The sequence below is a fragment of the Pogona vitticeps genome, chromosome 1, assembly GCF_051106095.1.
Source record: "Pogona vitticeps strain Pit_001003342236 chromosome 1, PviZW2.1, whole genome shotgun sequence".
In the NCBI taxonomy this organism is placed as follows: domain Eukaryota; kingdom Metazoa; phylum Chordata; class Lepidosauria; order Squamata; family Agamidae; genus Pogona; species Pogona vitticeps.
Genome location: NC_135783.1, coordinates 305,635,103 through 305,662,535, shown reverse-complemented (window position 1 = coordinate 305,662,535; position 27,433 = coordinate 305,635,103). Strand labels below are relative to the sequence as shown.

Below are 27,433 nucleotides of genomic sequence, written 5' to 3'. Positions count from 1 at the left end.
TCAGGATTAATTTGAGGGCACACAATTATTAATTATTAGCAGACTCTTGGAATTAAAGACAGTTCAAATGATGATTTCTGAATGTTCAGTAGTACTATCAAAATATATACAAGCCCTTAAGCATGTCAGAACTATTACATGCATTGCAAGTCGGTAATGTTCTTATCACTATTTTAAAGCTGATACTAACTGATGGAAAGAAATAATCACAGACCAGCATATGTTTTTTTTCCATTTTACAGATAAGAAATTGATTAATCTGAATCAGCTTCTTGACTGAGAGTAGATATGAACACAGTCTTCCAAATCTAAAGCCAAAGATCTATCAAACAGATCTTATTTTATTTCTTTAGCTGAAGTATATGGTTCTGCTTCATAAATCTTTGCTATAAACTTGGAAGTTTGCTAACAAACTTTCCGTTGCTTTGGCATTTAACTTCCTCATTTGCTGAAGAGCTTCTGCCAGAAACACCATCTCTCTCCAGTCACTGACATGAAGTGAAGGCTGAGTCAGTGAATAAGTAATGCAGTAGTCTAATTGAAGGCTTCTAAGACTGTGGATAAGAAACTGAGAAGATGGGATGGGGGAATAAGTCTAGTATTTGATTAGTAGAAAAACAAGGCATAGAAGAATTAGTGGAAATGCTGTATGCCTAAAAGCGTGCAGAAGAGAAAGAATGCAGAGTTAAAAATTGTTAAATTCCCTACTGTCATTTCATTTGGACTTGCTGTGTTAAAGGAGGTGGCAATGACGCAGAGAGAAGGGGAAGGAAAGAAAAGCAGGTGGGCAACTAGAAAAAGAGGTGACTTATTAATGATTCAGTGGCCAAAATCCTATTAGTTATGTCCGCAAGTGTAACACTATTGGTATAAATCTCAGTGACAAATTGTTGCAGGTTCAGACGTCAGTGTAGGCATTTGCTGTTCTAACTTGGTGCAAAGCAGCAAATGCCTTCCTAACAAGTAACAATTACTTGACAAAACCATTTTCTTTAGCTTGAAGTCAAAGTCAGACAACTTGTATTCTTGCTCAGAATATGCCAATTTACACAGGAGTTCACTTCATGAACAGTCTTTTCATGTTGCTTGTAGGAGTGGATCATGTCAGTAAGGCAAACTTATTGTGTCACAATGTGAAAGCCATACAGCTTGTTCCCTGACTTGTTGAAATGGAAAATTTCACATTATAGAAATAGAAATAGCCATAAAGAAATTGGCAGCCATGGTCTATTATTAAATTGTAAGTGTCAGCTAATCTACCTGGCTGAAAAGGCAAAACGATGTACTTTAAAAGGAAACAGACTGTAGTATAACGACTTGTTCCTGAACTACAAGTTCATTATTGAACTGTATATGACTAAAATGAATTCTAATAATTGATTAGTATTCTTCTAGCATAGAGAAATCTGTACACGTACTAGCAATTTTGTGGGCATTGCATTTCAAATTCCCAAGCACTTATAATTTACCATCAAATACTATGTTAGTTGTGTGTTCCTAAATAAAACCTCACTTCTCTAAGCTGCTTGTCTGCTTGACTTACAGATCAGCAGAAAGTCCATCTATGATATATTGTATTTCTAACTGTATGAAAACACACTCAGCACAAGTGGGTACCTAAAATCCGGGTACTGCTGAATGGACACCAGATAACATAAGTTTTACTTGACTGCTCCTTGATAACACAGGTTACTTCTGACTGAGGTCAAAGTTATATGTAAACCTGAATTCAGTCTAGAATCAGGAGACCCAAGTATTGGCCACTGCTAGGAGTGAGCACCGCCACCTAGAGTCAGACACAACTGGACAAAATTGTCAAGGGGAACCTTTACCTTTACCTAGGAGTGTGTTGCACAGTTAAAACTAGTGTGCTTGTTCTTGGGGACATCAGGTGTTACCATGGTGATACACAAATACTGTAATGGGTACTATATGCAACTGGCTTTGAAAATTGTTCAGAAACTTCATTTAGATTGCTGTTGCCAGCCCCCCTTTCTTTCTTCAAATATGGAAATATCTTCAATAACTGTTTTTCAAGTATTTAATATTAAAATTTTCCTTTAAACATAATCTAGTTGTCTGTACCTCTTTTACTGTTCTTATTGCAGTATTGCGTGAATTATTAAACAACATTTCGGTATATCTTTATGTCATTAGGTATGTCATTAGGACATAGAACCTGTTGTTAATTTATTTGAATCCCACCACTAGATAAGGCTATATGAAAGACAGCTTTCTTCTGTTTTAGTCCGCTTGGGTTTAAGACTTGTAGGACAGCTCAGTCACCATTAAAGACATGTTAGGCAGGGATGTGAAATAAGAGTTTGTCAGTGACCAGCGAGCAGGAGGGCCCCATCTTTGCTGTCCCTCCACAAGCAGGCAAAGACCTTTCTCTTCAGGCAAGTTTTCCTTAATGGCTAGCTGCCCGAGTGGGTTTTTTTAATAGATTATTGTTCCTTACTCTATTCAATGTGTTTATTTTTTGGTTGCTTACATTTTTTTGGCATTGTATGAATTGATTCTTTTAGTATTTGTACACTTATTATTATTAAAGTTTAAATAAGGTAAAGGTAATGGTTCCCCTTGACGGGCGGTGCTCATCCCCATTTCTAAGCTGTAGAGCCAGCATTTGTCCAAAGACAGTTTCCGTGGTCACGTGGCCAGTGTGACTAGACACGGAATGCCGTTACTTTCCCACCATTACTTTCCTACCTATTTATCTACTCGCATTTTACATGCTTTCGAACTGCTAGGTTGGCAGGAGCTGGGACAAGCGACAGGAGCTCACTCTGTCGCGTGGATTTGATCTTACGACTGCTGGTCTTCTGACCTTGCAGCACAGAGGCTTCTGTGGTTTAACCCGCAGTGCCACCACATCCCTAGTATTAACTTAAATACTGTCCTTTAGTTGTTGTATGCTGTCTTGGGTCCATTTTAAGGAGAAAAGTGGGCTAAAAATATTTTAAATAAATAAACCCTGTTTGTTAACTATATTTTATTGTTACTAGCCACAATAAACATCATTTTTGGTGGGAAGGAATAATATAAATTTAACTAATGGAAACTAAGAAAAAGAACCTCATTTTAATTAAAGAATGCAGCTTCCCACCCCCACCCCAAATATCCTCTTTTTCTTTCTAACATGACATGGAATTATATTTTTCCAGTTTAATTAAGTTCATTCTAAAATTAATCTTTCTCCAACAAGCATCATTTGCTTTCTCTGACAGAATTCATAGGATTTCATTAAGTTAAAAAAATCAATTTAAATATACCACCACAGTCCTGATGGCAAACAATACATTAATAGTTTTTATAGTGCTGTTTTATAAAATCATGGAATCAATAAATCTGCTTGGCACCAATTTCGTGACAGGGCTTTCTTTAGCATGAAATGGGGCTTTGGCTTCTTAACAAATGCAAACCTACCATTAAGATCTTCATTAATTCAAACTGTTAGATACCCAGTCAAAGAGATTACTTAGACTGTATTCAAAGCAAAATCTTAGATGCAGTGCTGCTTTGTAAACTGGAGGATTTCTGAATAATTTGGTAGAACTACTTAAAATGTAGGCACAGATTTAGCTATATACCTATGTATTATCATTGGATCCTCATTTACAAAGCTGTTAAAGTGACTGTTGGGGGAAAAAACAGGAAATATGGGAAACATTCATCCTTAGCACTGAACACTGTACTGTCCTTAATGTTCGACTGTTAACCTTTTGCAGCTTGAGCTCTACTGAAAATTGGTTGAAACGTTTATGTATATTTATGTAGGGATGGGGACTTGAGTCGTGGGATTTGCTGTCAAGTCAGACTTAAATTGCACCAGTGACTCAACTCGGATGCGACTCACGACTCAGAACTCACCACCCCTCCCCTTTTGCTGATGAAAAAGCTAATTTTTAATAGGGACTTGGACTTGGGACTCAGCACTTGGTACCAAAGACTCAGACTTAGACTTGGGACTCAGATCTAAAGCCTTGCCAACATCCCTGACATTATGTAGATATATGTCTTCATTATTACTCAGTAGTAGATGACTGACAAATGTTAGGTAACTGACGGCTATAGCTGAATAGTAGATGACTGACAAATAGTAGATGACTGTGGTTGGTCTCTAGGACAGAGATGCAGAAAACTGATTTTTTGGATTAGAATTCCCAGAATACTCCAGCAATATGCATTTGGTATCTTGGGACTCCCAGTTCACAAAGATAAGTTTTCCCATCCTTAAGGTGAGTTTCTAATACAGTATCTGTTTTCCTTGAAAACAGTGGAATTCTCAATGTGACTCAGGATTGTGTTGTCTTTCCTCTGTTGCGGGCTGCCACTGACAAAAATAAGGACAGGGACACAGGAAACTCAGTATGTGACATTTCTTGTTCTAGCACAGCTTTGCATCGTAATTAGCAATCACGTAAGACCAAAGAATAAGGAAGTCAGTCACACTGATGAGTCATGACAGCCCAAAGAAGAAGGCACCACAGTTCATCCAGGTCAAGGAAATTCTGGACATCTGCTGCAGAACAGACAATACAGGCTAGATGAATCAATATGCTGCCGTAGTATAAGGCAGCTTACCATGTTTCTTTTCAGGAGCAAGATGTGGAGTGCTATTTTTTTTCCTCACCAAGGCCTTGCACAAACTGTCTTCCTCAAAACTAGTTTCATTTCTCATAAAGAAGCAAAGATCATGTGAAGATACACATACTCATACACACACAATCAGAGCAGGTACAGGATAAAAGATTGATGGTTAAAGGAGATGCAAACCACTCCTCCTATGCTTCTAATCCATGCAACAAAGCAACCACAGTTGATCATTTTGCACCATTTGCAATGGCTGCATAATATATTATATATTTGCTGCCATTGGGTATAGCTTCTTATGATAAGATGAACATGTTGCAACATTCTAACTTAGCATACTTGGCAATTCTTGGCAATTCCCTTTAAGTTCATAATTGAATCTTGGTTCTAAAGCATAAGACCTCTGGACTTTCCAGTGTATGATGTTGAATTACAGCTTACCTCTCACCCGTCTAGTTCTGTTGCTGGGGTTTAGATTCCATATAGGTATTATAATAATGGGGCTTAGCATATCATCGTTCAAAGAAAGATACTACAGTATATGATTGGGAAACAGGAATACATATGCTTGGTTTCTCCCCTTGGTAGTGTGGGCAAGGTAGTGCAGGAAGTTGCTAGAAGAAATTATCTGGTGTCACCAGTATGTGATCTCTCCTTTCCATCTAAATCTAGCTCCAGATCAGTGTCTGGTGTCAGTAATGGACTGGATGAGGGTGAATAAACAGAAACTTAATCCAGACAAAAATGAGGTGCTCTTGGTCAGTTGAAAAGCAGTGCAAGGAATAAGGTTGTTGCCTGTGCTGGATGGGTTACACTGGTGGACACAGCTTGCAGGTGTTCCTGGATTCACCTCTGAGCCTGGGTGCCCAGGTTTTGGCAGTGGCCAAGAGTGCATTCACTACAGTTAAAACCAGTGCCCCAGCTGTGCTTGTTCCTTGAGAGTTCTGTTCTAGCCACAGTCACACATGTGCTAGTTACATCCCATCTGGATTACTGTAACAGACTGGATGTGGGGATGTTTCTGGAAAGTGTTTGGAAACTTCAGCGAGTCCAAAATGCTGCAGCCAGATTGCTAATCGGGGCTGGTTACAGAGACCACATAACCCCCCTTTTACAGCAGCTCCTCTGGCTGCCGATCTGGATCCAGGCACAATTCAAAGTGCTGTTTTTAACCTATAGAGCCTCAAATGGTTTGAGTCCAAGCTATCTCAAGAACTTTGTATGTCTTTATGAGCCTGCCAAGGTGTTAAGATCACCAAGGTAGGTCTTTCTCTTGGTTCCACCACTTTCACGGACACCCCTTTGTTTTGGTTCTCAAGTCTCAGATTGATGGCTAGAATCTTAGGGGATTGCTAAGCTTCTCTAGTTTTTCTGGCAGCAAAAATATTCTTTGGGTGAGCAGGTTTGGAAGAATAAAAAATCTATTTTTATGTATGAGTCGTCTTTATAGTCAGGGTGCTCATCTCTATTAATTCTCAGGCGGTACCAGGGCTTATGGCCTCAGTTAAAAGTTTTTTTTAAGTATGTCTTGTCCTTACACTAGAACATCAAAAAGCTGGCAGTGAGGTGAACAAATTAGGGAGAGGGCTGGCTGGTCATATACTGGGCCCTGCTATGCCATTTAGAGCAAGGTAGGCAGTGGAGTACCAGCATTATAACTTGTAAACCTTCTTGTTACTCAGGTCTTGCAGCAGTAGTTTAAAATCCCTGTTGCTGATGGTGACCATTCCATAAGCCCCCTCCTGTGTAGTCTTGGACAAACCACATGGTCCCAAAAACAAGGGAATGGCAAACTGATTCTGAGTACTATTTGCCTTGAGAATCTTGGAAGGGTCGCCATAAATCGAAACCAATGTGATGGTACATGTTCTTCAGAAGAATCTGAAGAAGAAAAGACTATGATTCACTCTGGTTGAAACCTACAGGCTGTAATTGTCAGTTTAAACTGAAAACCAGCGACAACATATCCCAGTGCCTGTGCCACACTTTTACACCTCAGAGTATGAGACTGAGATAAAGGAGAATAGTTTCATAAGCAAAATAAAATCCTCAGATGGGATACAAACTTATCTTAAATCTTCAGATGCTACAGACGTTTTGTCTCCCATTTTATTACAGTCTGAGGATGAGAGTGAAAATGTAAATGAAATGGTAATCAACATGATAACCAGAAATCAACAGTTAGTAAAATCCTGGTCCTATCAAATAAGTTTTATAATACTGTAATGATCTGAATCCTATCAAGCATTAGCTGCATTCAATGCATTTTTTTTGCTCTTTTAGAGAAGCAGTTGCTAATTTTAATGGGAGCACCAGAATGTCATCTAAGCTTTTTCAAGTTATTTTGATTTCAGTGATACAGTTAGGCATTACCATATTTTTCCATGCACAAGTCTCCCAATGTATAATACAACCCCCAGCAGCTGGAGGTGGAGGTGAAGGAGCAGCCGCACCCCTCACAGCTGCCCATTGACTTTGGCTGAGGTCACCTGATCGCCTCCTCTAGCACCACTCACGGGGCTGACCTCAAGCTCATGCCACCATCTTGTCCCCTGCCCATAGGGACCCTACAAGTGGTGCTGGAGGAGGTGAGCAGGCAGCTGCAGCTGCAGTCAATGGGTAGCTGCAAGGGGCGGCAGAGCGTGACTGCTCCTTGACCTCTGCCTCCTCCTGCTGCTCCTGCCGCCACCCAGTCACCTCTTCCAGCACCATTCGTGGGCTCTGTTCAGGCAGGGGACTAGGCAACATGAGCATGAGCTTGAGGTGAGCCCCACAAGTGGTGCTGGAGGAGGCAATTGAGCAGCTGTGGGTGCAGTCAATGGGCAGCCATGAGGGGCAGCCGAACACAGCTGTTCCTTCGCGTCTGCCTTCAGCTGCTGCTTCAACATACTTCTGTGTATAAGACGATGCTCAATTTTTGCAGTAACTATTTTAGGAAAAAGTATAATCTTATACATGGAAAAATACAGTATGTAAAAGTGAGACCTAGAAGTACTTGGCTGGATGTTCTCTTTATTATACAGCTGCACTTATAATACTTCTGCTTGCTGGGCAGACAGCCGCTCACAAACTAATTAAACCACAAAATGTACCATCTTCACAATATTTGTTCACAGCCTTAAAAATATCTCTGGTGGCTTTAAGAATAATTACTGTGCATTTGTAGTGTTATGCAATGTATTCATTATCCTATTTTTAGAACCTGTGAAGTTGAGCTGGTATTGATGGAAGTTAAGATGTGGATACAGTTTCCATTGTTTTGAAATTTTCAATATACAGTAGCATAGCATATACTGGATCGTTGATTTTCTGAAAAACACACTGTGTTTTGTTCTGCCTGTGTTACTTCGTGGTTTCACCTGTCTGAGAGGATTAATAAGAGAGCAATATTGCTGCAATTAGAATGTGTTCTACATTTCACTGGTTGATGAATGTAAACTGCTTTCTTCATTACTCTCTTAGGCAATTGTGATTTGGTGTTAACATTCTCACTGCTGCACCACAGTCTTCAGGTATCACACTATCATGATGGCTGATTATATACTACCAAAATGAAAAATTGTGGAACCAGGAATAGGTATAGACAGAAATTTAGACACAGGCCCTGGTCACATGAGGTAAATGTTTTTTTCTTCTTATGGTACTTTCCATACTTCTGCTGTACTGAATCATGGTCATGTGATTTATATCCCAGGATGAATGTTCCAAGAACTTTTAACAGCACCAATTTATTTCCTCCTATTTGGAGGAAATGATAGATAGATAGATAGATAGATAGATAGATAGATAGATAGATAGATAGATAGATAGATAGATAGATAGATAGATAGATAGATAGATAGATAGATAGACAGACAGACAGACAGACAGACAGACAGACAGACAGACAGACAGACAGACAGACAGACAGACAGACAGACAGACAGACAGACAGACAGATAGATAGATAGATAGATAGATAGATAGATAGATAGATAGATAGATAGATAGATAGATAGATAGATAGATAGATAGATAGATAGATAGTACAAAAGTAAGATTCAGCGGCCAATTCAGTAGAGATTTGCTCATGAAATGAGGAAAAGCAGTATCCTGTCCTTTGCCTCAGGCTACAAAATGTTTTAGGACAAATCTTGAGTAGTCCAATTTCTAAAAGCCACAATGGCTGAAATCCGGTAGTGAATTGCAAATAGAGTAGGCCCATTAAATCAATGGATGTCTAGTGGGTCTTCTCATATTTGATATTCATTACGGAAGAAGAAAAAAATCCTGTGCAAAAATAAAATAAGGAAAGCTTATGGCCTATGGTATTTGTAAGAGCCTGTTGTGGACTGGAACTTAAGTTTAGGCATCTTTCAGTCTCGAGAGACTATGGTAACATGCTCTGTATGGAGGACTTGGAACAGCATCTAGTGTGGCTGAGAAGGCCAATTCGAGAGTGACAATCCCTTCCACACTGAAGACAAATCCAATCTGTCCCCTGTCCAGCTCCCTGATTTTGCTGCTTTTGTGACTTCCTCTTTGCCTCGGCCTGCTGGACAAGGGTCTCTTCAAATTGGGAGAGGCTATGATGCGACGCCTGCCTCCAGGCTGAACGCTCAGATGTCAGGGGTTTCCATCTGTTGAGGTCCATTCCTAAGGCCTTCGGATCCCGCTTGCAGATGTCCTTGTATCACAGCTGTGGTCTCCCTCTGGGGCGATTTCCCTGCACTAATTCTCCATACAGGAGATCCTTTGGAATCCGACCATCAGCCATTCTCATGACATGCCCAAGCCAATGTAGACGTCGCTGTGTCAGTAATGTATACATGCTAGAAATTCCAGCTTGTTCTAGGACTACTCTATTTGGACCTTTGTCCTGCCAGATGGTACCAAAAATCTGTCGGAGGCAACACATATGGAAGGTGTTCAGCTTCCTCTCCTGCTGTGCATGAAGGGTCCAGGTCTCACTGCAGTACAGGAGTGTGCTCAGGACACAGGCTCTATAGAACTGGTTCTTGGTATGTGTTGTCAGCTTCTTATTGAGCCATACTCTCTTTGTGAGTCTAGAGAACGTGGTAGCTGCTTTGCCAATGTGTTTATCCAGACTGACATCTAGGGAGAGAGTGTCAGAGATCGTTGAGCCAAGGTACACAAAGTAATGAACAACCTCCAATTCTTGCGTGGATATGGTAATAGAGGGAGGTGAGTCCACACCCTGGCCTATGCCTTGTGTTTTCTCCAGGCTGATTGTTAGTCCAAAGTCTTGGCAGGCCTTGCTAAAACAAGGACTAAAACTTTCTCTAACATGTCATAGGCCTGATTTGTTTGTCCCCAAAACAAGCAGATTGATTTTAGAGAAAGGTCAAACAATGTGAATAATGTTACATGGGGGAGGGCTCTTAGAGTACTTTTGTAAGTAGTTCTAGTATTCCCCGCCTTAGCTACACCACTGTACCTTATTCTGGCATTTTGGATAGAAATGGCAGGCATGAGCAAGGCCCCAAGTTTGGGAGACAAATTGGAGGCTGATGTTTGTTATCTCTTGCAGGGATTTACAGCTTGCTTGCAGAGTAAGCCATCAATAAATACCCAGGTTCTGCATGGGAATGCTGCCAAACGTTGCAAAAAGCAAGCAAAAAGAGTGTGCTAAATGGATGAGAGTCAGTAAATTCTAAATGGATAGGTGAGACTACTGTGAACAAAGTAGTGCTGACTGAGGGGAGAGGTGTGACCAGAATATTGGTGTAGGTATGGGTAGTGGTGGTGCTGTGTGTGTGTGTGGACAAACATTGACATGTTCCAACCTTTGTCAAATAAATTAGCTTCCAGTTGCAATGGGAAATAAGAAGAGAGTCTCCAGCTGAGTTACAAGGACTTGTTTAGGAAAGCAAACAAAGTTAATCAGAGCGCTGTCCTGGCTTTTGAAATTATGCAATGGTAAAGCAAATCCCATTAATTTGATAAGCTGGCTTTGGAACTTATGCGGTTATGTTGGGTACACATCTGTATTAGTATAAAGAAAAACTGTTTTAGAAAGCACTTTGTTTTAATTTAGATAGATCTCATACCCCTAGAAGAGGTGAAGAGCAGCGAGCCCTAAGTAAGGTCCCATGGCAGGGGATGCTAACAAGAAAAGGAGTCCAAGAAGGGTGGGAACTTCTAAAAAAAGAAATTCTAAAGGCACAACTACAAACAATTCCAACAAGAAAAAAAGGAGGGAGGCGGCAGAAAAGGCCAGTGTGGCTTCACAAAAAGCTCAGGGAGGACCTAAAAACCAAAAAAAGAGAGACATGTACAGGAAATGGAAAGAAGGCCAGGCCACCAAGGAAGAGTACAGACAAATAGCAAGGAAATGCAGGGATGGCATTAGGAGGGCAAAAGCTGAGAATGAGCTGAGGTTAGCTAGAGACACTAAAAGCAATAAAAAAGCATTCCTTCAGTTATGTGAGTAGCAAAAGAAAAACAAAAGACATAGTGGCACAGCTCCACAATGGAGATGGGAAAATGATAACAGAGGACAAAGAAATGAATGAGGTGCTCAATTCCTACTTTAGTTCCATCTTTTCCCACAAGACAATGAACTTTCAAACAAATTGGAAGTGCAAGGGGGGAGGAACAGGATTGCAGCTGGACATAGGTAAACAAATGGTCAAGGAATACCTTACCAGCTTGAATGAATTCAAATCTCCAGGGCAGGATGAACTGCATCCAAGAGTACTGAAGGAACTGGATGAAGAACTTAGAACCGCTATCCATTATTTTCTTGAAATCATGGGAAACGGGGGAGGTGCCAGGGGATTGGAGGAGGGCCAATGTTGTCCCTATCTTCAAAAAGGTCAAAAAAGAGAAACCTGGGAACTACAGGCCAGTCAGCCTGACATCAATCCCAGGCAAAATTCTGGAACAGATCATAAAGCAATCATTGTGCAAGCATCTAGAAAACAATGCAGTAATAACTAGAAGCCAACATGGATTTGTCAATAACAAATCCTGCCAAACTAATTTGATCTCATTTTTTAAATCAGGTCAGCTCCCTGATGGAGGGAATGCTGTAGACATAGTACAGTATATCTTGACTTTAGCAAAGCTTTTGACAAGGTGCACCATGATATCCTGATTAGCAAGCTAACTAGGCGTGGGATGGATAGATGAAGTGTCAGGTGGATACACAATTGACTACAGAATTGTATTCAGAGGGTGATGATTAATGTCTCATTCTCTAACTGGAAGGAGGTAACTAGTGGGGTATTCCAAAGCCACATGACTTGGATGAGGGAGTGCAGGGAATGCTTGTCAAATTTGCAGATGATACCAAATTGGGCAGAATAGCTAATACCCTAGAAGACAGAAACAAAATTCAAAATGACCTTGATAGGACTGGGTTGAAAGCAAAAGAATGAAATTCAACAGGAATAAGTGTAAAGTATTGTATGTCGGAAAAAGAAACCAATTGCACAGTTACAAGATGGGGGATACCTGGCTCAGCAAAACAGCAAGCAATAAGGATATTGGAATTGTTGTGGATCACAAGCTAAATATGAGCCAAGAGTGTGATGTGGCTACAAAAAAATTCTAATGCTATTTTAGGCTGGATTAATAGAAAAATAGTTTCCAAATCCCACGAAGTGCTAGTCCTCCTCTATTCAGCACTGGTTAGGCCTCACTTTCAGTATTGTGTCCAGGGGTTTGGAAACCAAGCCTTATGAGGAAAGGCTGAAAGAATCGAGCATGTTTAGCCTTGAGAATAGAAGACTGAGGAGTGATACGATGGCACATTTCAAATATTTGAAAGACTGTCAAACAGAGGAGGGGCAAGACATGTTCTTGATCATCCCAGAGTGCAGGACACGTAACAATGGCCTCAAGTTAAAGGAAGCCAGATTTTGGTTGAATATCAGGAAAAAACTTCCTAACTGTTAGAGCAGTACGACAGTGGAACCAGTTACCTCTGGAGCTGGTGAGTGCTCTAACACTGGAGGCATTCAAGAAAAACGTAGATAATCACCTGGCAGATATGCTTTGATTGTATTCCTGAGCTGATCAGGGGGTTGAACTTGATGGCCTTGTAGGTCCCTTCCAACTTCACTTTTCTATGAATATATGATCATTTTTTTTAGGATGAAAATCTTGCTGGGAGAAAGGGTTAAGTATCCCTTACCTTCTATTACAACCTGCCTCTGAGAATGCAACTTATGTTTCAAAGAAGAAGAGGGTAAATATATTGCTGGACCACAACTATTCCTGTTCCTCAGCTTTGGCAATGCTGACTAGGGCAGAGATGGGTTCTTGTTTAGTCGTTAAGTCATATCCAACTCTTCGTGACCCCATGGACCAGAGCACGCCAGACCCTCCTGTCTTCCACTGCCTCCCAGAGTTTGGTCAAATTCATGTTGGTAACTTCCATGACACTGTCCAGCCATCTCGTCCTCTGTCGTCCCCTTCTCCTCTTGCCGTCACACTTTCCTAACATCAAGGTCTTTTGCAAGGAGTCTTCTCTTCTCATGAGATGGCCAAAGTATTGGAGCCTCAGCTTCAGGATCTGTCCTTCCAGTGAGCACTCAAGTCTTTAAAATTTAAAATAATTTTTGCGGCAGGGGTGAAATCACATGGATGCAATACTTAATAATTTAAAAAGTACCTTTAACTTTCAGTAAAACATGAAAAAAGAAAATTGCCATCATAACTAAATGTTAAAATCAAGTGTGAATTAAAGCAACACAGAACTGGCTAGTTCCATGTTTGAGAAATGGAAGAGTTAGGTGATACATTCTCAAAGGCTTTCACAGCCAGAATCCGATGGTTGTTGTAGGTTTTTTGGGCTATTTGGCCATGTTCTGGAGGTTTTTCTTCCTAATATTTTGCCACTCTCTGTGGCCGGTGTGGTGATCACCCTGCTTTGGCTCATGTAGGAGGTTGTTTGCATACACCAATGGGAGCTGTTGGGAGGCGGAGCCAGAGAAACCAGAAGGGAGGGGTGAGTCAGATAAGAGAAGTTTAGTGAGCTAGTTCAATCAGGTAGAGAAAAAGGTCTGAAGAGAAAGGAAAGTAGTTTGGGTTTGAGGCAGATAAAGAATGTAAGGAGTGAATAGTCAGAGTGTTATTTGTATTACTTAAGATAAAAGAGGTGAAAAGAAAATACTGAAGCTTTGTGTAACTTTAAGAATGTGCCTAAGAACTATTCCCAAAACAACTTGTAATCAATAAACCTGTTTTTATTTCAAAGTTAAGTACTGAATGGACCTCAGTCTTTCATAGGAAACATAGTTGGTAGAGAGATCAACTGGTGGCAGTGAGTTAAAGGGCGTGTTGGGGTACTTGCGTGAGCTCTGTGTTTGGTGGAACAAGCAGGGACCATGGGGTAAACGCCACAGCTGGCATCTTCAGAAGACAGGAGTTATTTTCTACTAGCATTTGGGCTTCCAGTTTATTAATAGACTTGGCCAAGCCCATTTTTTGTGGGGGTGGAACGGAGTTCGGTGATAACTTTACTGAACCACTAAAAAAAATCACACAAATTGCAAGCTTTTGTGGGTAAAATGTTTGAGACAGAACTTTCCCACCATTAGTTTTACACCACTAGCATTTGGCAATGTCCCAGGTTTTTTGCTTCCTTTATATATTCTCCAGAGTTTGTGGGCAACATACACATCTTTTCTGACACCTTATAGCCTCATATAATTCGAGTTATGGATTTCTTTTAACCACCACATTAAGACTTGTGGTTTGAAAATAACTTATTTCCTTTTTGTTGCCTTCCCCTTTGGCACAGCGCTGCTGGCCAGCTTTTTTCGTCTTTTCTCTAATGATGTGATTCTAATTGTTGCTGGAGGTAGTGCTTTGTCCTCATGTTGACCAGGTATTATATGTTCAGTTTGAGGTGTATAATTTAATTCCAATTTGATTTTTTTCAAAACAATGATTGGAGGAATTGCAGTAGCAAAGGAGCAGTTGGCAAAAAGGTTTTAAATTCAAGATAGTGCACAATAACATGCTGCATTTCAATATGTTTGTTTTTGTTTTTTGCATTTGGCAATATACAATGTTTGAATGCCGTAGGTTACCTGGCCACAGGTTTGCATCACACCTGTACAGTTGTCTGCTCAGAAGTAAGGCCCATTGGAGCTTACACGCTTTTTTGAAGCATGATGGGTAGAAAATCTGCAGACTTCATCTGTCAACTTAAGATTCACATCTAAGCTTTTCTCACCTGTAATATAATAAAGTGGTCTAGAGCTGCTTGCTTGTAGGGCTCTTTAGTTCCAATAAATTATTTTCTACTGGCATTTGGGCTTCCAGTTTATTAAAAGACTTGGCCAAGCCAATTTTTTGTTGGGGGTGGTGGAACTGGGTAGGAAATGGGAAAGGATCTTTGGGCAAAAGATTGAAAGCATGTGATATATGAGGTTTCCAAGGAAAAGAAAATCAAGGTAACACTTCCCATTTCCTCCACTTGATCTCTAAAGTACTTTCTTATATTTATTAGGAGCTGAGCAAGCCAGAGATTATGCTTTCTCCTCCAAGATCCCTTTAAGGGAAGCTGAAGGGTTGCTTTGCCAAATTCCTTCATGCTTGGTTTGTGTTTGAAGACAGAAAGTTAGTCAAGTGGGCAGTTATTATCTCATCAAGGTTTGATAACATTTATCAGAAAAGAATCAAAATGGGCAGAAAAGCAAAGAGGTTATGGTCTGAGGTAGCAAAAAGCTAAGAATAGCTCAAATATTTCTCACCTGCTCTTCGGTTATCTCAATTCTGCTTCTCTGTTGCTCTCAGCAAATCCATTTTGAAGTGGGCAGAATGAAAAGGGCAGTTGAAGGGGTGATGTTATTAAAGAAAGTGCCTAATAGGTTTGGTTAAGAAAAGAGTCTGATGGGATGATTTATTAGTGTAAAAATTTAAGCTAATTGGTTAGGAATTCATACAGACTAAAAATGTCCTGTTAGTTTCATTTTGTCTAGGGGTCACAGATTTTGAATAATGATGGTAGCCAAGCCAAAAGTTGTGGGTGGGCAGGCTCTATCTTTGTCACATGGCTCACACATGCTGTATTTGAGCCCATGGTAATCCCAGGTTTTCCTTTCCCAACACCCCTACAATACAATACTCAAACAAGCTGCATCTTTCCTCTAAACCTTGGAACTGGGAAGGGCAGAACTGCCATATAGCAATGGACATAGGCCCCTACAAACATGTGCAGCTCTGTAGTTGGGAGGGAAGAGGGCATGGATCAACTCTTTATTGAAAGTAAAATTGTAGAATTTTTTTAAATAAAAATGCTTAAAATGGGATTAAAAGACGATGCATGACTGAGCCTCTTCTGTACTTAGCCCCTATGTCCTAAAAATGTGCATTCATTCTCACTTATTTCCCCAGTGGTAGCCACGTTAGTGTGTGACATGAAAAACGCTGATAGTCTTAAGGCATTAATGTTTTAAAGATGAGTATGTTTAATTTGCATATGTTTTCGTGCATCAGATGAGATGGGCTGTATTCTGCAAAAGCTTATGCCAGATAAAATCAATTAGCCTTCGAAGTGCTATAAGACTCATGGTTCTTACTCTTCAGTAATGTTGTTCACAAGGCCTGTATTTATTTTGCCGTTTATTTTCCAATCATTATCCAGTGAACTCGGATAGTAACTGCAGGTAGCTGTGCAGCCAAAATGGAATCACTGAGAATGCTTTCATGCTCAAGGAAATCCCAAAAATATGTTTTTAAAAAGTTGTCCGGAAAACTAGCTTCTAACAGTCCAGTGAGTGTGCTTAGTGCTCACAGAATGGTCATTGTGTTTTGGGGTGTATTGGAAGAACAGATGAGGAAGGAAGCAAGAATGAGCTGGACTGTATCTTCTAAGATAACACATCTTGTATTCTCGAAGGCTTTCACGGCCAGGATCCTATGGTTGTTGTAGGTTTTTTGGGCTGTTTAGACATGTTCTGGAGGTTTTTCTTTCTAATGTTTCTTCCTAACACAGACAGAGATCTAACTCCTGTCCTCTGAAGATGCCGGCCACAGAAACTGGTGAAAGTTAGGAAGAAAAACCTCCAGAACATGGCCAAACAGCCCGAAACCTACAACAACTGTAACACATCTTGTTAGATGGAATCTTTTTCTCAAGACGTCAAAACAACCTTCCTAGTTTTCCTAGTCTTCATTTTATCCTCAGACTCTTGAAATGAATGACAGCACCATCACCCTTTCAGCTTCTTGGCTGAGTGTGAATTTGAATCTTGTGCTTTTTTATTTGGTGCACTATTTTTGTAGAAATTTAAATGAAACTAGGAAATCAAAGGGAGCAATTGATTTTACACCGTCCTGTTCTCAAAGGAAGCTTCCGACTAGTGCTGTAGCAGGAAGAGGACACTTGAGCAGAGTTTGGCCTAGTTAAGCTTCAAAGCCTTCCAATTCAGGCTTTTCTTCCAGCAGTATTACCTACATTTGCAAGGTACCTGTAAGATAGGTAGAATTTCACGAATGGAGAATTATGGTATTTTTAGTTCTGAAAATCTGTTAATTTGTTATCTTCACTAGAAACCTTACTCAGGCCAGGGGGCTTGCTTACTCGAAATTGCACACAAGATTGTATCCGTAAGTTGGCTTGTCCAGTTGTTATAAGTCTGTTTTGCTTTCCATTTGTAGAACTAGCCATAAGCACTGCAGATGCTGAGGCTTATTTACTCAGGTCATGTCTATATAGCTAGCAGTAGCTTCTAGTTTTCCCTGCAAAAGACCCTGATGTTAGGAAGGTGTGAAGGCAAGAGGAGAAGGGGACAACAGAGGATGAGATGGTTGGACAGTGTCATCGAAGCTATCAACATGAATTTGACCCAAGAGGCAGTGGAAGACAGAAGGGCCTAGCGTGCTCTGGTCCATGGGGTCACGAAGAGTCAGACACGACTAAACTACTAAACAACAACAAAAGCTTCTAGTTACCAAGATATTTCTAGGAAGGCATACTGGTTGCATTAAAAACCTATTGCATAAAGAGTTGAATCACTGCTGTCATATCAATATCTTCACCAACATTACATATTCCAGACATTTGCTTTCCAGTTTCTCATGCTTTTTATTATGTCTTCTAGGAAAAGTGGCAACTTGCAGACTGTAGAACAGTAGAACAATATTCACACTGTTAATAATACTTTCTATGATAATTCTTCAAACCAGTGATAAAAAGGGCAAAATTACTTCGAAGTTATGTCACAATTGTATATAGAGGTTTTATACTGAGGCTCCCAGATGGTTAATTAACATTATCCACTTACCATCTCATTATCCTTGCTTGTTGACTTGCCTAAACGAAACAGATCCTCATTTGATTCACAGCACTCTATTATGCTAAATAGCTTTGCAAAGTAGAGTCAATGATGATTTTTGAAGTATTGCTTGATAAGGGCTCTGTTCTTATTGCATGTTAAACCATTTCAGACTCTTTCCTGGACTAAATTTCCATATTATTTAGAAACAGTACTTCTCAAGCATGGCACGATACCTTTATTAATGTATACTGGAGATGCAAGGGAGGCAGAAGTGTTGAGATGTCTTCCCTCCCCCCCCCCCCAACATTGGCCAGGTGGAGCTGTCAAAAAGGCAAGGTAACAGCTCCTGTAGGCAAGAGTAAATGGTAAGGGGGAGAGGTATTGTTTCTCTGGACTGCTACTGACAGTTCTGTACCTCCGGAACAAAGCAGTGCTATAGTGGAAGGCACTGAAATGAAAGTATGAAGAGAGACAGAAACAGGACTAAGATTGAAAGTGAAGGGAATGAGGCTGGATATATAGTTCTGCTGTTTTCCAATAATATTTCTGGTTACCAACCCACAATTGATCAATTGATATGGCAAATGGAAACCTGCTTGTCTCAAAATAGTGACTAATGGAGCCAACTCAGTCTTTAAAAAAATGAATTCAAGTTGTGTTGCAGTCTTTGAGGTTATACTTACCTGACAGTAATCAAAAATTATGCCAGATACTACATTCAGTATTATGGCAAGACTGGATGACATAAACATTTGGTCTGTAATAGAAAACTCTTCAGAAAGAAATTCTTTTTGATGTTGTTAGAAATATTTTTTTGGGGGGGGACACCTTATCCCTCCCCACTTTGACTCAGCCTTCCTACTTTCTGCACTCTGAAACTGCCTTCATAGATCTGTAAGAGTCCAGTTCCTGATACTTCCTGAATCTGATCAAACCAACAGTTTCCTTTCAAATCTTTTACTGTTATTCTATACCTTTTCAAACCTTGTTATATCTCCTAAATCTTTGATCCTAGCTTTTGGATCCAGCTGTGGTTAATGTGAAATTTAGGAGCATATGTCTGCTATATCCTGAATTTTCTTTCATACAACCTTTTGAATGTTCTTTTTATGGATTTTATGGATTTACAGTGTATGAGCTAACTCTGGTCAGATAAAAAAGTTGTTGGTTTTTCATAATTAACAGCATAAGTGCAAAAATGGGAATGGGCAAGAAAAGAATATTGATGGCAATAAGAGCTCATTGTTGATGCTGACAAACCTTGATCTACCTAGACGTAATTAAAAAATTATGAAAAATAGTTTTATAAATATAATAATCCAATTATGAGATTCATAATTGAATTTAAACAATCATATTTATGTATTTGTTTGTTTGTTTGTTTGCTGCCTTTCTTCTGCTAAGGGGACCCAAGGTGGTTCACATTACTGAAAACAGTAGAATTAAAAACACAGTAACATATATGTTAAAAATAATTAAACTATAAAATGGATTCAAATATAATCGAATAATTAAAAATAGGTAAAACATTAAAAACTGTATTAACTAAAAATGGCATTCAAGGACTGATTGTTAAAAGCCAGCCTGAAAAGGTGGGTCTTCAGCTTAAGAGCTTTGTGGTGCAGTGGTTAAACTGCTGTGCTGTTTAACTAGGGTTCAATCAAGGTTGACTTAGCCTTCTGTCCTTCTAAGGTCAGGTTAGTAAAATGAGTACCCAGCTCATGGGGGGGGGGAATGTGTAGTCTGCATAATTAACTTGTAAACTGCCCAGAGAGTGCTATGGGGTGGTATATAAGCAGCACATGTTGTGTTGCTTTGCTTTCAGTTGTTGGCAGAAGGATACAGTAAAAGGGAGGAAGCCAACCTGAGCTCCCTAGGGAGAACATTCCATAATGTGGGAGCAGCCACAAAGAAGCCCCTTTCCTGTTTTATCATCTAAATAGCCAAGCAGATTCCTCATCTACTACAGCTGTAAGTCAGGCACATCCTTTTAAAGCTTTGTCCTCTGCTTGTCTGATGTTGACAATTAGGAAACAATAACTGACATGGCTTTTGTAATATTATGTTTTGGTATATTTAAGTCAATGTCAGTCAATCTTTAAATCAGTTTTTGAAAAGTGACATACAAAGACGTAGTTGACTCCATAACACATACTTTATCTTCTGAACATAGGAAAAGAAAAGGGCATTTTGTGTTGTTCTTTGTTGGTGATATTGAAGACTCTATTAATACAACAAAAGAATATGACTGTGTGCACTGAATATATAACATAGCCTTGCTTTGCTCAGATATTTTTTAAAAATAATGAATAGTGAAACACCATGTATTTGAAATGCAGACGTATTATTTGTATATTAGTATGCTCAATGGAAAGTGTCTCCAAACTGCAGATCTGTTACTAGCCGGTCACATTGAATAATTCAGTGCTTCTAATATATTTTGTGCTACTTGTGGCTTAAGTAAACTTTTCCAGTAATCTATTCATTGTGTGTGCATGAAAATTCTTGTATAGATTCTAAAATATTCTTGTTCAATGTGCTGTATTTTTATATCAGAGGAAAGCTCAGATGAAAATTTAAGATACAGAATCTGGCACCATGTTGATTTGTGAAAGGGTGTTGCTTAAACACCTTTCATTTACCTAATTTATCTTACTTGGGTTTGGACACTTCTTGCTTGGGCTTAGTTTGCATGTAGTTCTTTCAGGAGGTACCTGTTAAAGACTGAGCTTGTAAGGAACAATGAACTTGTAGTATATAAGGCCAGATCCATGAATTTATTTCATGGTGTGAAGTATTTTTCTAATGATCAAAGTGCATAATGTTTGATCAGATCTTTTCAGAGAGTTTACCATGTAATTTTAATTTTTTTAAAAAATTGCAGTAAAAAATGAGTTTTAAAGAGGCTCACAGATATGTTGCACAATGAGCCTAGTAGGGGGCAAGAACACCCTAGGTCAGATAGAATGCTGATATTGTTGCTTTTTTAATTTTTGCAGTATGTCCCCCCTGACCTTTGCATCTGTAACTTTGTGCTGGAGCAATCTTTATCTGTCAGAGCTCTCCAGGAAATGCTTGCCAATACAGGAGACAATTCCAGTGAAGGGGTAAGTAGAATTATTTTATTTATAGAATGGGAAGATGCTAGTCAGACAAGAAAAAACTGCTTTTCACCTGGATCTGTAAGCCTTTCCAAAGAAAGGCAATTTAGAATGAGGTTGATAATATTTTCAGGATCCTTTTTAAAAAAGGGGTGTGTGCCTTTTATTTCTGTTCTCCTTCTCCTAATCTTAACCACTTCTAACAAATAAATAACCTCATTATATTCGGGAAGGCTTTCACGGCCGGGATCTAATGGTTGTTGTGGGTTTTTTGGGCTCTTTGGCCGTGTTCTGAAGGTTGTTCTTCCTGACGTTTCGCCAGTCTCTGTGGCCAGTATCTTCAGAGGATAGCAACCTGTACTCTGGTGTAGTTGGCTTGGGAGTGCAGTATTTATGGCTGAGAGAAAGGCTTTTGTCTTTTCCTGTAGATGGGTGATTAGTGTGTATAGTTGTGGGTGTATTGTTGTGCTAAGGGGAAGAGATTATCTGTTCCTGTGGTTGATGGGTGTCATTAACTGGTCTTTTGTGTGTAGTGATCCCCTGTCCTCTTGGGTGGGTAGAGTTCGTTGACCTTTTGCACGTAGTATGTTTGATAGCTGGGAGCCAAGTTTTGTTGAGCTTCATACTTTCCTCTTTTTTGTTGAAACTGTGCTTGTGCTTGTGGATTTCAATGGCTTCCCTGTGCAGTCTGACATAATGATTGCTCATCTTGTCCAGTATTTCAGTATTTTGAAATAGAATTTCATGTCCAGTTTGTTTCAGGGCATGTTTCGCTACTGCAGATTTTTCTGGTTGTTTTAGTCAGCAGTGTCTCTCATGTTCTTTGATTCTGGTGTGGATGCTTCATTTTGTGGTTCCAATATATACCTGGCCACAACTGCAAGGTATTCGGTATACTCCTGCGGTGGTGAGGGGGTCCCTTCTGTCCTTTGCTGACCGTAACATTTGTTGTATTTTTGTGGTGGGCTTGAATACTGTTTGTAGGTTGTGTTTTTTCAAAATGAGAACCTTCAAAATCAGACTGCACAGGGAAGCCATTGAAATCCACAAGCACAAGCACAGTTTCAACAAAAAAGAGGAAAGTATGAAGCTCAACAAAACTTGGCTCCCAGCTATCAAACAGACTACGTGCAAAAGGTCAACAAACTCTATCCACCCACAAGGACAGGGGATCACTACACACAAAAGACCAGCTAATGACACCCATCAACCGCAGGAAAGATAATCTCTTCCCCTTAGCACAACAATACACCCACAACAATACACACTAACCACCCATCTACAGGAAAAGACAAAAGCCTATCTCACAGCCATAAATACTGCACTCCCAAGCCAACTACACCAGAGTACAGATTGCTGTCCTCTGAAGATGCCGGCCACAGAGACTGGTGAAACGTTAAGAAGAACAACCTTCAGAACACGGCCAAAGAGCTCGAAAAAACCAGAACAACCATTAAATAACCTCATGCTTCAGAAATTAATTATTCTGCTACCAGAATGGAAGTGGCTGCTGAGAGGTGAAGTCCATTCTTTCTGACACATCTACATTTTCCCAACACAAAATATTTAAGCATTGGAGAAACTTAGGTCATGTTCAAGTTAGCATTACTTTTCTGTTATGAGTCACTGAGGTAGACCAGGGATGGAAAATCCCTTTGTTTAATGCTTTGTGCTCAACTGAGAGAAGAGAACCCTTTCTCAGACCTAATTGATAAGCATTTTAATACATAAATCCAGCTATGGAAACCGTTAAAGAAGCCCATGCAAATGGTCTAAAAGTGATGCCGTTGTGAATTGCTGAACAATGTGGGAGAGGTTGCTTTTATTGAGGTGTTCCACACAGTTGATGCCTTTGGCTTAAAAATAATAATCACATAGGGAAGTTGCTACTCATGTGATCAAGTAAATTATACATAAACTCCTCCAGTGTGGGATTACAATGTGCAGTGGTAGTGTTACATGGCAAAAATTATGTGTGAAGAGGGCCAGAGACCCACTGATTAAGTTGGGTGGACCACCAGATCTGCTTTATGTGGCTTGTGCACAGGGTTCCAAAGCCACTTTGTTGTATCTGGTGCCTGACAAGGAACTCTTCGTCCACTTGTACATTTTTTAACAAATGGTTGGCATATTCACCGTGATGCACAAATGTTTAATGGGGTTTAAAAAGTACTGTTCAATCCCATAATACTGACTGGTCCACAGCTATGCTGCAGCGAGGGTAAGAAACAGCGAGTGACATATCACTGGCAGCAGTTTCTGATGCACTGGTGCTAGGGCTGGGACCAGCAATATCTTATATTAATACTGGTGTCCACTGCCCTAGTCTGTGAGTTGCTCCTTGTGCATAACAGCAAATAAACGTAGATCATTAAATATGCTCAATTTAAAAACAACAACAACAGTGTTTCAGGGAGTAAGCCAGAGAACATGACAACTTTGCAGTAGAGAATTTGAAACTCAAGCATGGAGAAAATTTCCTTTCAATTGCACTTTCAGTGTTTTGTTCCTCCTATAGATAAATACATTATTTTTGTTATTGTCATTGCTCAGATGAGGGTAGATACTTGCAAATTAGTAAATATATAAACCAAGAAGATTAATAAGGGCATGATAAAGGAGGAGAGGGAGATGGAAGATTAAAAATGTTTTTTCTTTCTTTCAATAATGGAAAGAAAGTACCATTATGTACCATCCTTTCCATTTCTAGAACTTGTAGTAATCAATATTCACCTAATTGCCAAATTTAAGCTGCTGGCAGATCTGAGAAATGGCGTTTGGGTCTGTCCAGATTGCCCTTCCCTGTTCTAGTGAACAAGAACATCTTAGTGCATCAGATTCCTCTGGTGTGTATGCACATCAGAACCCTTGTGCTTTGCAGTGCATGGAGCCTGTATATGCATGAATCAGGGTGTTTAGTAGTTCATGGTCACTGAATAATAATGACTGAATTCAGTTCCCTTCAGAGATAACAAATTGTTCCAAAGATTGTTTGTAATTTGCTCACAATCTATCCTGGGATAAAATGGTTTATGTTAAACAGACACTGAGTGTTGGGCAAAATTATGTTAAGTTCTTTGGTTTAAGGGGCAGGACAAGTTAAAACATAAAATATATCCTCCCATTCATATCTGTACTGTCGTTGCCTAATGAGCCAGCTTCTGTGGCATGCATGCTGGTCTCTTATTAACCATGCATCTGTCTTTTCTCCTCTGCAAAACCTGTTTGGCATTCCTCTATTTTAAATGTACTGTATATGTTTAACCATGGAATATATTTTGATGCCTGTCGCTATAAGCAGAACATAAAGAAACTCTGGCTATTGCAGAAACATGGAAGGAAGCTACAATTATGCAAATGTTATTTCCTACAGCAACATGTCCCTACAGTTTCTCCCTTATGGGGCATCTAGAAGGCACCTGTCAAAATCAATGCTAAAGAAAAGTGGAGCTGTGATGGATAAAATCTGCATTAGAACACCAGTGTTCTCACAAGCTGAAAAATAGAACACATAAATATGAATGCTGGCAGCAATTTTCTTTTTGGATAAATGATGATAAATCATTCTATAGCTCTTTCATGATTTTAACAAATTCACCCTCTGACTGGGAATTTTTATGCCACTCCAGTCCTATTATTATTATTATTATTATTATTATTATTATTATTATTATTATTATTATTATTATTATTATTATTATTATTATTGTTGTTGTTGTTGTTGTTGTTGTTGTTGTTGTTGTTGTTGTTGTTGTTGTTGTTGTTGTTGTCAACAACAGCAGAAAGGAAGTACAGTGCTTGGAAAGAAATTGTATGTAAAACAACAAGTAGACCATAAGAGTTTCCTTGGGCGAGAAAGCCCAAAGGGAATTACTTTTAAATGGGAAAGTGGCATTTATTTGACAGTAGCCTACTTGGGTCGTATGCTATTTCTTTGTGATGGAAAATAATTGTAGCTGTAAGAAATACCACAGGCTTATCTGAATGGTAATGTATGGTGTATCCTATGCTTTCTGCAAAGAGCCTAAGGTAGCATGCAGGGGGCTTTCAGAAAGGGCCCAGCTCTGACTGGACTATATTTGCACACAAAAGATTGCAAATCCATATAATGTTGCAATTACCATAGCACAAGTTTAACTGGATTCCATTTGCAGGGCTGACTATAGAAAAGGAACTGATGCATGATGGCCGCTTCATTACTGCATGGCAGGGAAGATGCTCCTTGATAGTGAACAACTATCTGAAATAATCTGACATAGGACTGTAAATGGTAGCATTACTGGTATTACTGCTATTACTTATTACACTTCTACCCCATATATCTGCTATTAGATAGTACTAAAGGCACAATTGTTGTAGAGTATAAAAAGAGCAAGGGAAAACAAATTCAGCCATAGAATCAGTAAAATAAATTAAAATAAACATGATCATTAAAAGAAGTAAAATCAAGCAGTTTATAAAACAGCCACTATCAACCTTTTTTTGGCCAGGGCCATACACACAAGATAAAAGAAATATAGGCCAAATCAGAATGGCATAAGTTGCATAATGAACCTTATACTGTAAGGTGGTGTGTGGCCCCATTTCAAATGTTCCACTGTACCAGGGGGCCATATGGCCTCTGTTGAGAATGGCTGCTCTAAAGTATTGTGATAAGTTTGTCACAGCAAACTATACCATTAATTAAATAAAATGAAATAATTAGTAAACGAAATCATTTATAAATTAAGCAAAATAAATAAAATATAAAGAATGGTAAATAGAATTAAGTGTATCCTTCTGTCCCTCAAAAATGACAATAAAGCCTTCTATTTCTACAGTATTGCTAACAATCTCTCTTCTGGCATTCATGGATGAGATCTCTCCCCCTTCCCCCCCATGCAGTCACCTCTAATTTCAAAACAGCTGAAGTGAGATGGGTTTCCATTTGTGGTGTTTTTAGATCACACCCATGTGGACGTTTTTTCTAGAACTAAAACAGTAATTTTTATAGACCAGAACAAGCATGGACGTATTGCATCTCAGAGGCCACATGCAGCCCTTAAGATTTGGAGAACTATGGAGGGGGAGGCAGCTTCCCGACACCTAGGGGCTGCCTCTGCTGCCCCATTGGCAGTGAACGACCACGCTTGGCACTCTTGACTCCCCACACTTCTGTTGTGGTTTGGCCTGATCATGCTTCTGAGGAAGTACAGTTGGCCTTTTTACTCTTTCCCATCCTGAAGCCTGTTAGTACTTTCTAGAGGGGAGTCCCCTTTGTGGTTGCTTCCAGACTCTGGAACTCTATGCAAGAAAGGCTAAATGTGCCCCCTCCTTCCTGTCCTGCTAGCCGGCAAATACCTTTTTATTTAGGTAATGCATTGATTCAAGGTTTTGCCTGATGTGGTTGTTCTTCCCCATCTTTTTTTTTTTTTTACTAACTTACCATTAGTATTTTAATTAAGATTTTAATTGTTTTCATTTTGATTATATTGTAGTAATATTTAGTTTAATTCAATTTTAAAAATTTGTAATTTACTATATTTCAATTAAAATTGTGTTTTAACTATATCATAAGCTGCATTGGGTCTCTGTTCTAGGAAAGGCAGCATCTAGAGAAATACTTCTGTAAAAAAACTATTACAGGAGTGTCTCTAGTGTTTACCTTCTCATTTCCCTGTACCAGTGAAAGTGATCATGAACAAGTACCATTTCTTAACAACTCTGGAGAGCTGTCATGGGCAGTGACATTTATGTGTTTCTATTTTGCCTCTTCCAGCAGAAAAGCTGAAAGAAGCATATTGCTTATTTGTGCACCTGTTTTCTCTTTCAATCGTAGCAGGCTCTCTGAGTTAAGCTATGAGTGTGGTGTGGCTAACATGCTTTACATTGTTTTCTGTTCTTGCACCAAGGTAACATGGCAGATGGGTTATGTCTTCATGTCATGAAAACATGCCAGAATAATATATTTATCCATATTGTGCTTATTCAGTAAAATGCTTTAAAAAAATACCTTTACAAGTACATTAGAATATAAGGTGAATGAATGAATTTATTTATTACGGTCAAGTGACCAGCTCATAAAACATATTATATATAGAAGATAAGGTAGTGAAGCTTGACCAGAGCAAAGGCTCATGTAGTTCTGTAGTCTTTTTGCACTTTGATCAACCAAACACCTGTGGCAGGGGATCAGTCTCCAGAAGTCCGGGATTTCACATGCCTGCTCTTCAATTTTTTCAGATATTTCCTACTAACATGAATTTTTTTAAAAAATTATAAAGTGGCCTTTTCCATCCTCTTGTGACCTTGAATTGCAGTAAGGTACTGGTGGGATGTTAAAACAAGCAACAATGACCCAGTGCCACCTGGGAAGCACAAGGAAATTTGGAGAGCCCCCCTTTTTTAAAGGAAATACTTTTTGGTTCTGTGGACCCCAGGGAGCTGTGTTTGGCTCTGGAGCTGCACATGGCTCATGGGACACATACGCCTATTCCTAGCCTTATGGAAACTTCACAT

General features: G+C 39.4%; 1 protein-coding gene across 1 annotated transcript in view; it reads left to right on the top strand.

Annotated features, from left to right (window-relative positions):
• Positions 1–27,433, top strand: part of RYR3 (ryanodine receptor 3) — a 420,504-nt gene that overhangs the window by 56,777 nt on the left and 336,294 nt on the right. The window contains exon 3 of the mRNA XM_078391770.1: positions 20,834–20,941. Within this exon, the coding sequence (XP_078247896.1) occupies positions 20,834–20,941 (108 nt within the window). The remainder of the gene's footprint in view (positions 1–20,833; positions 20,942–27,433) is intronic.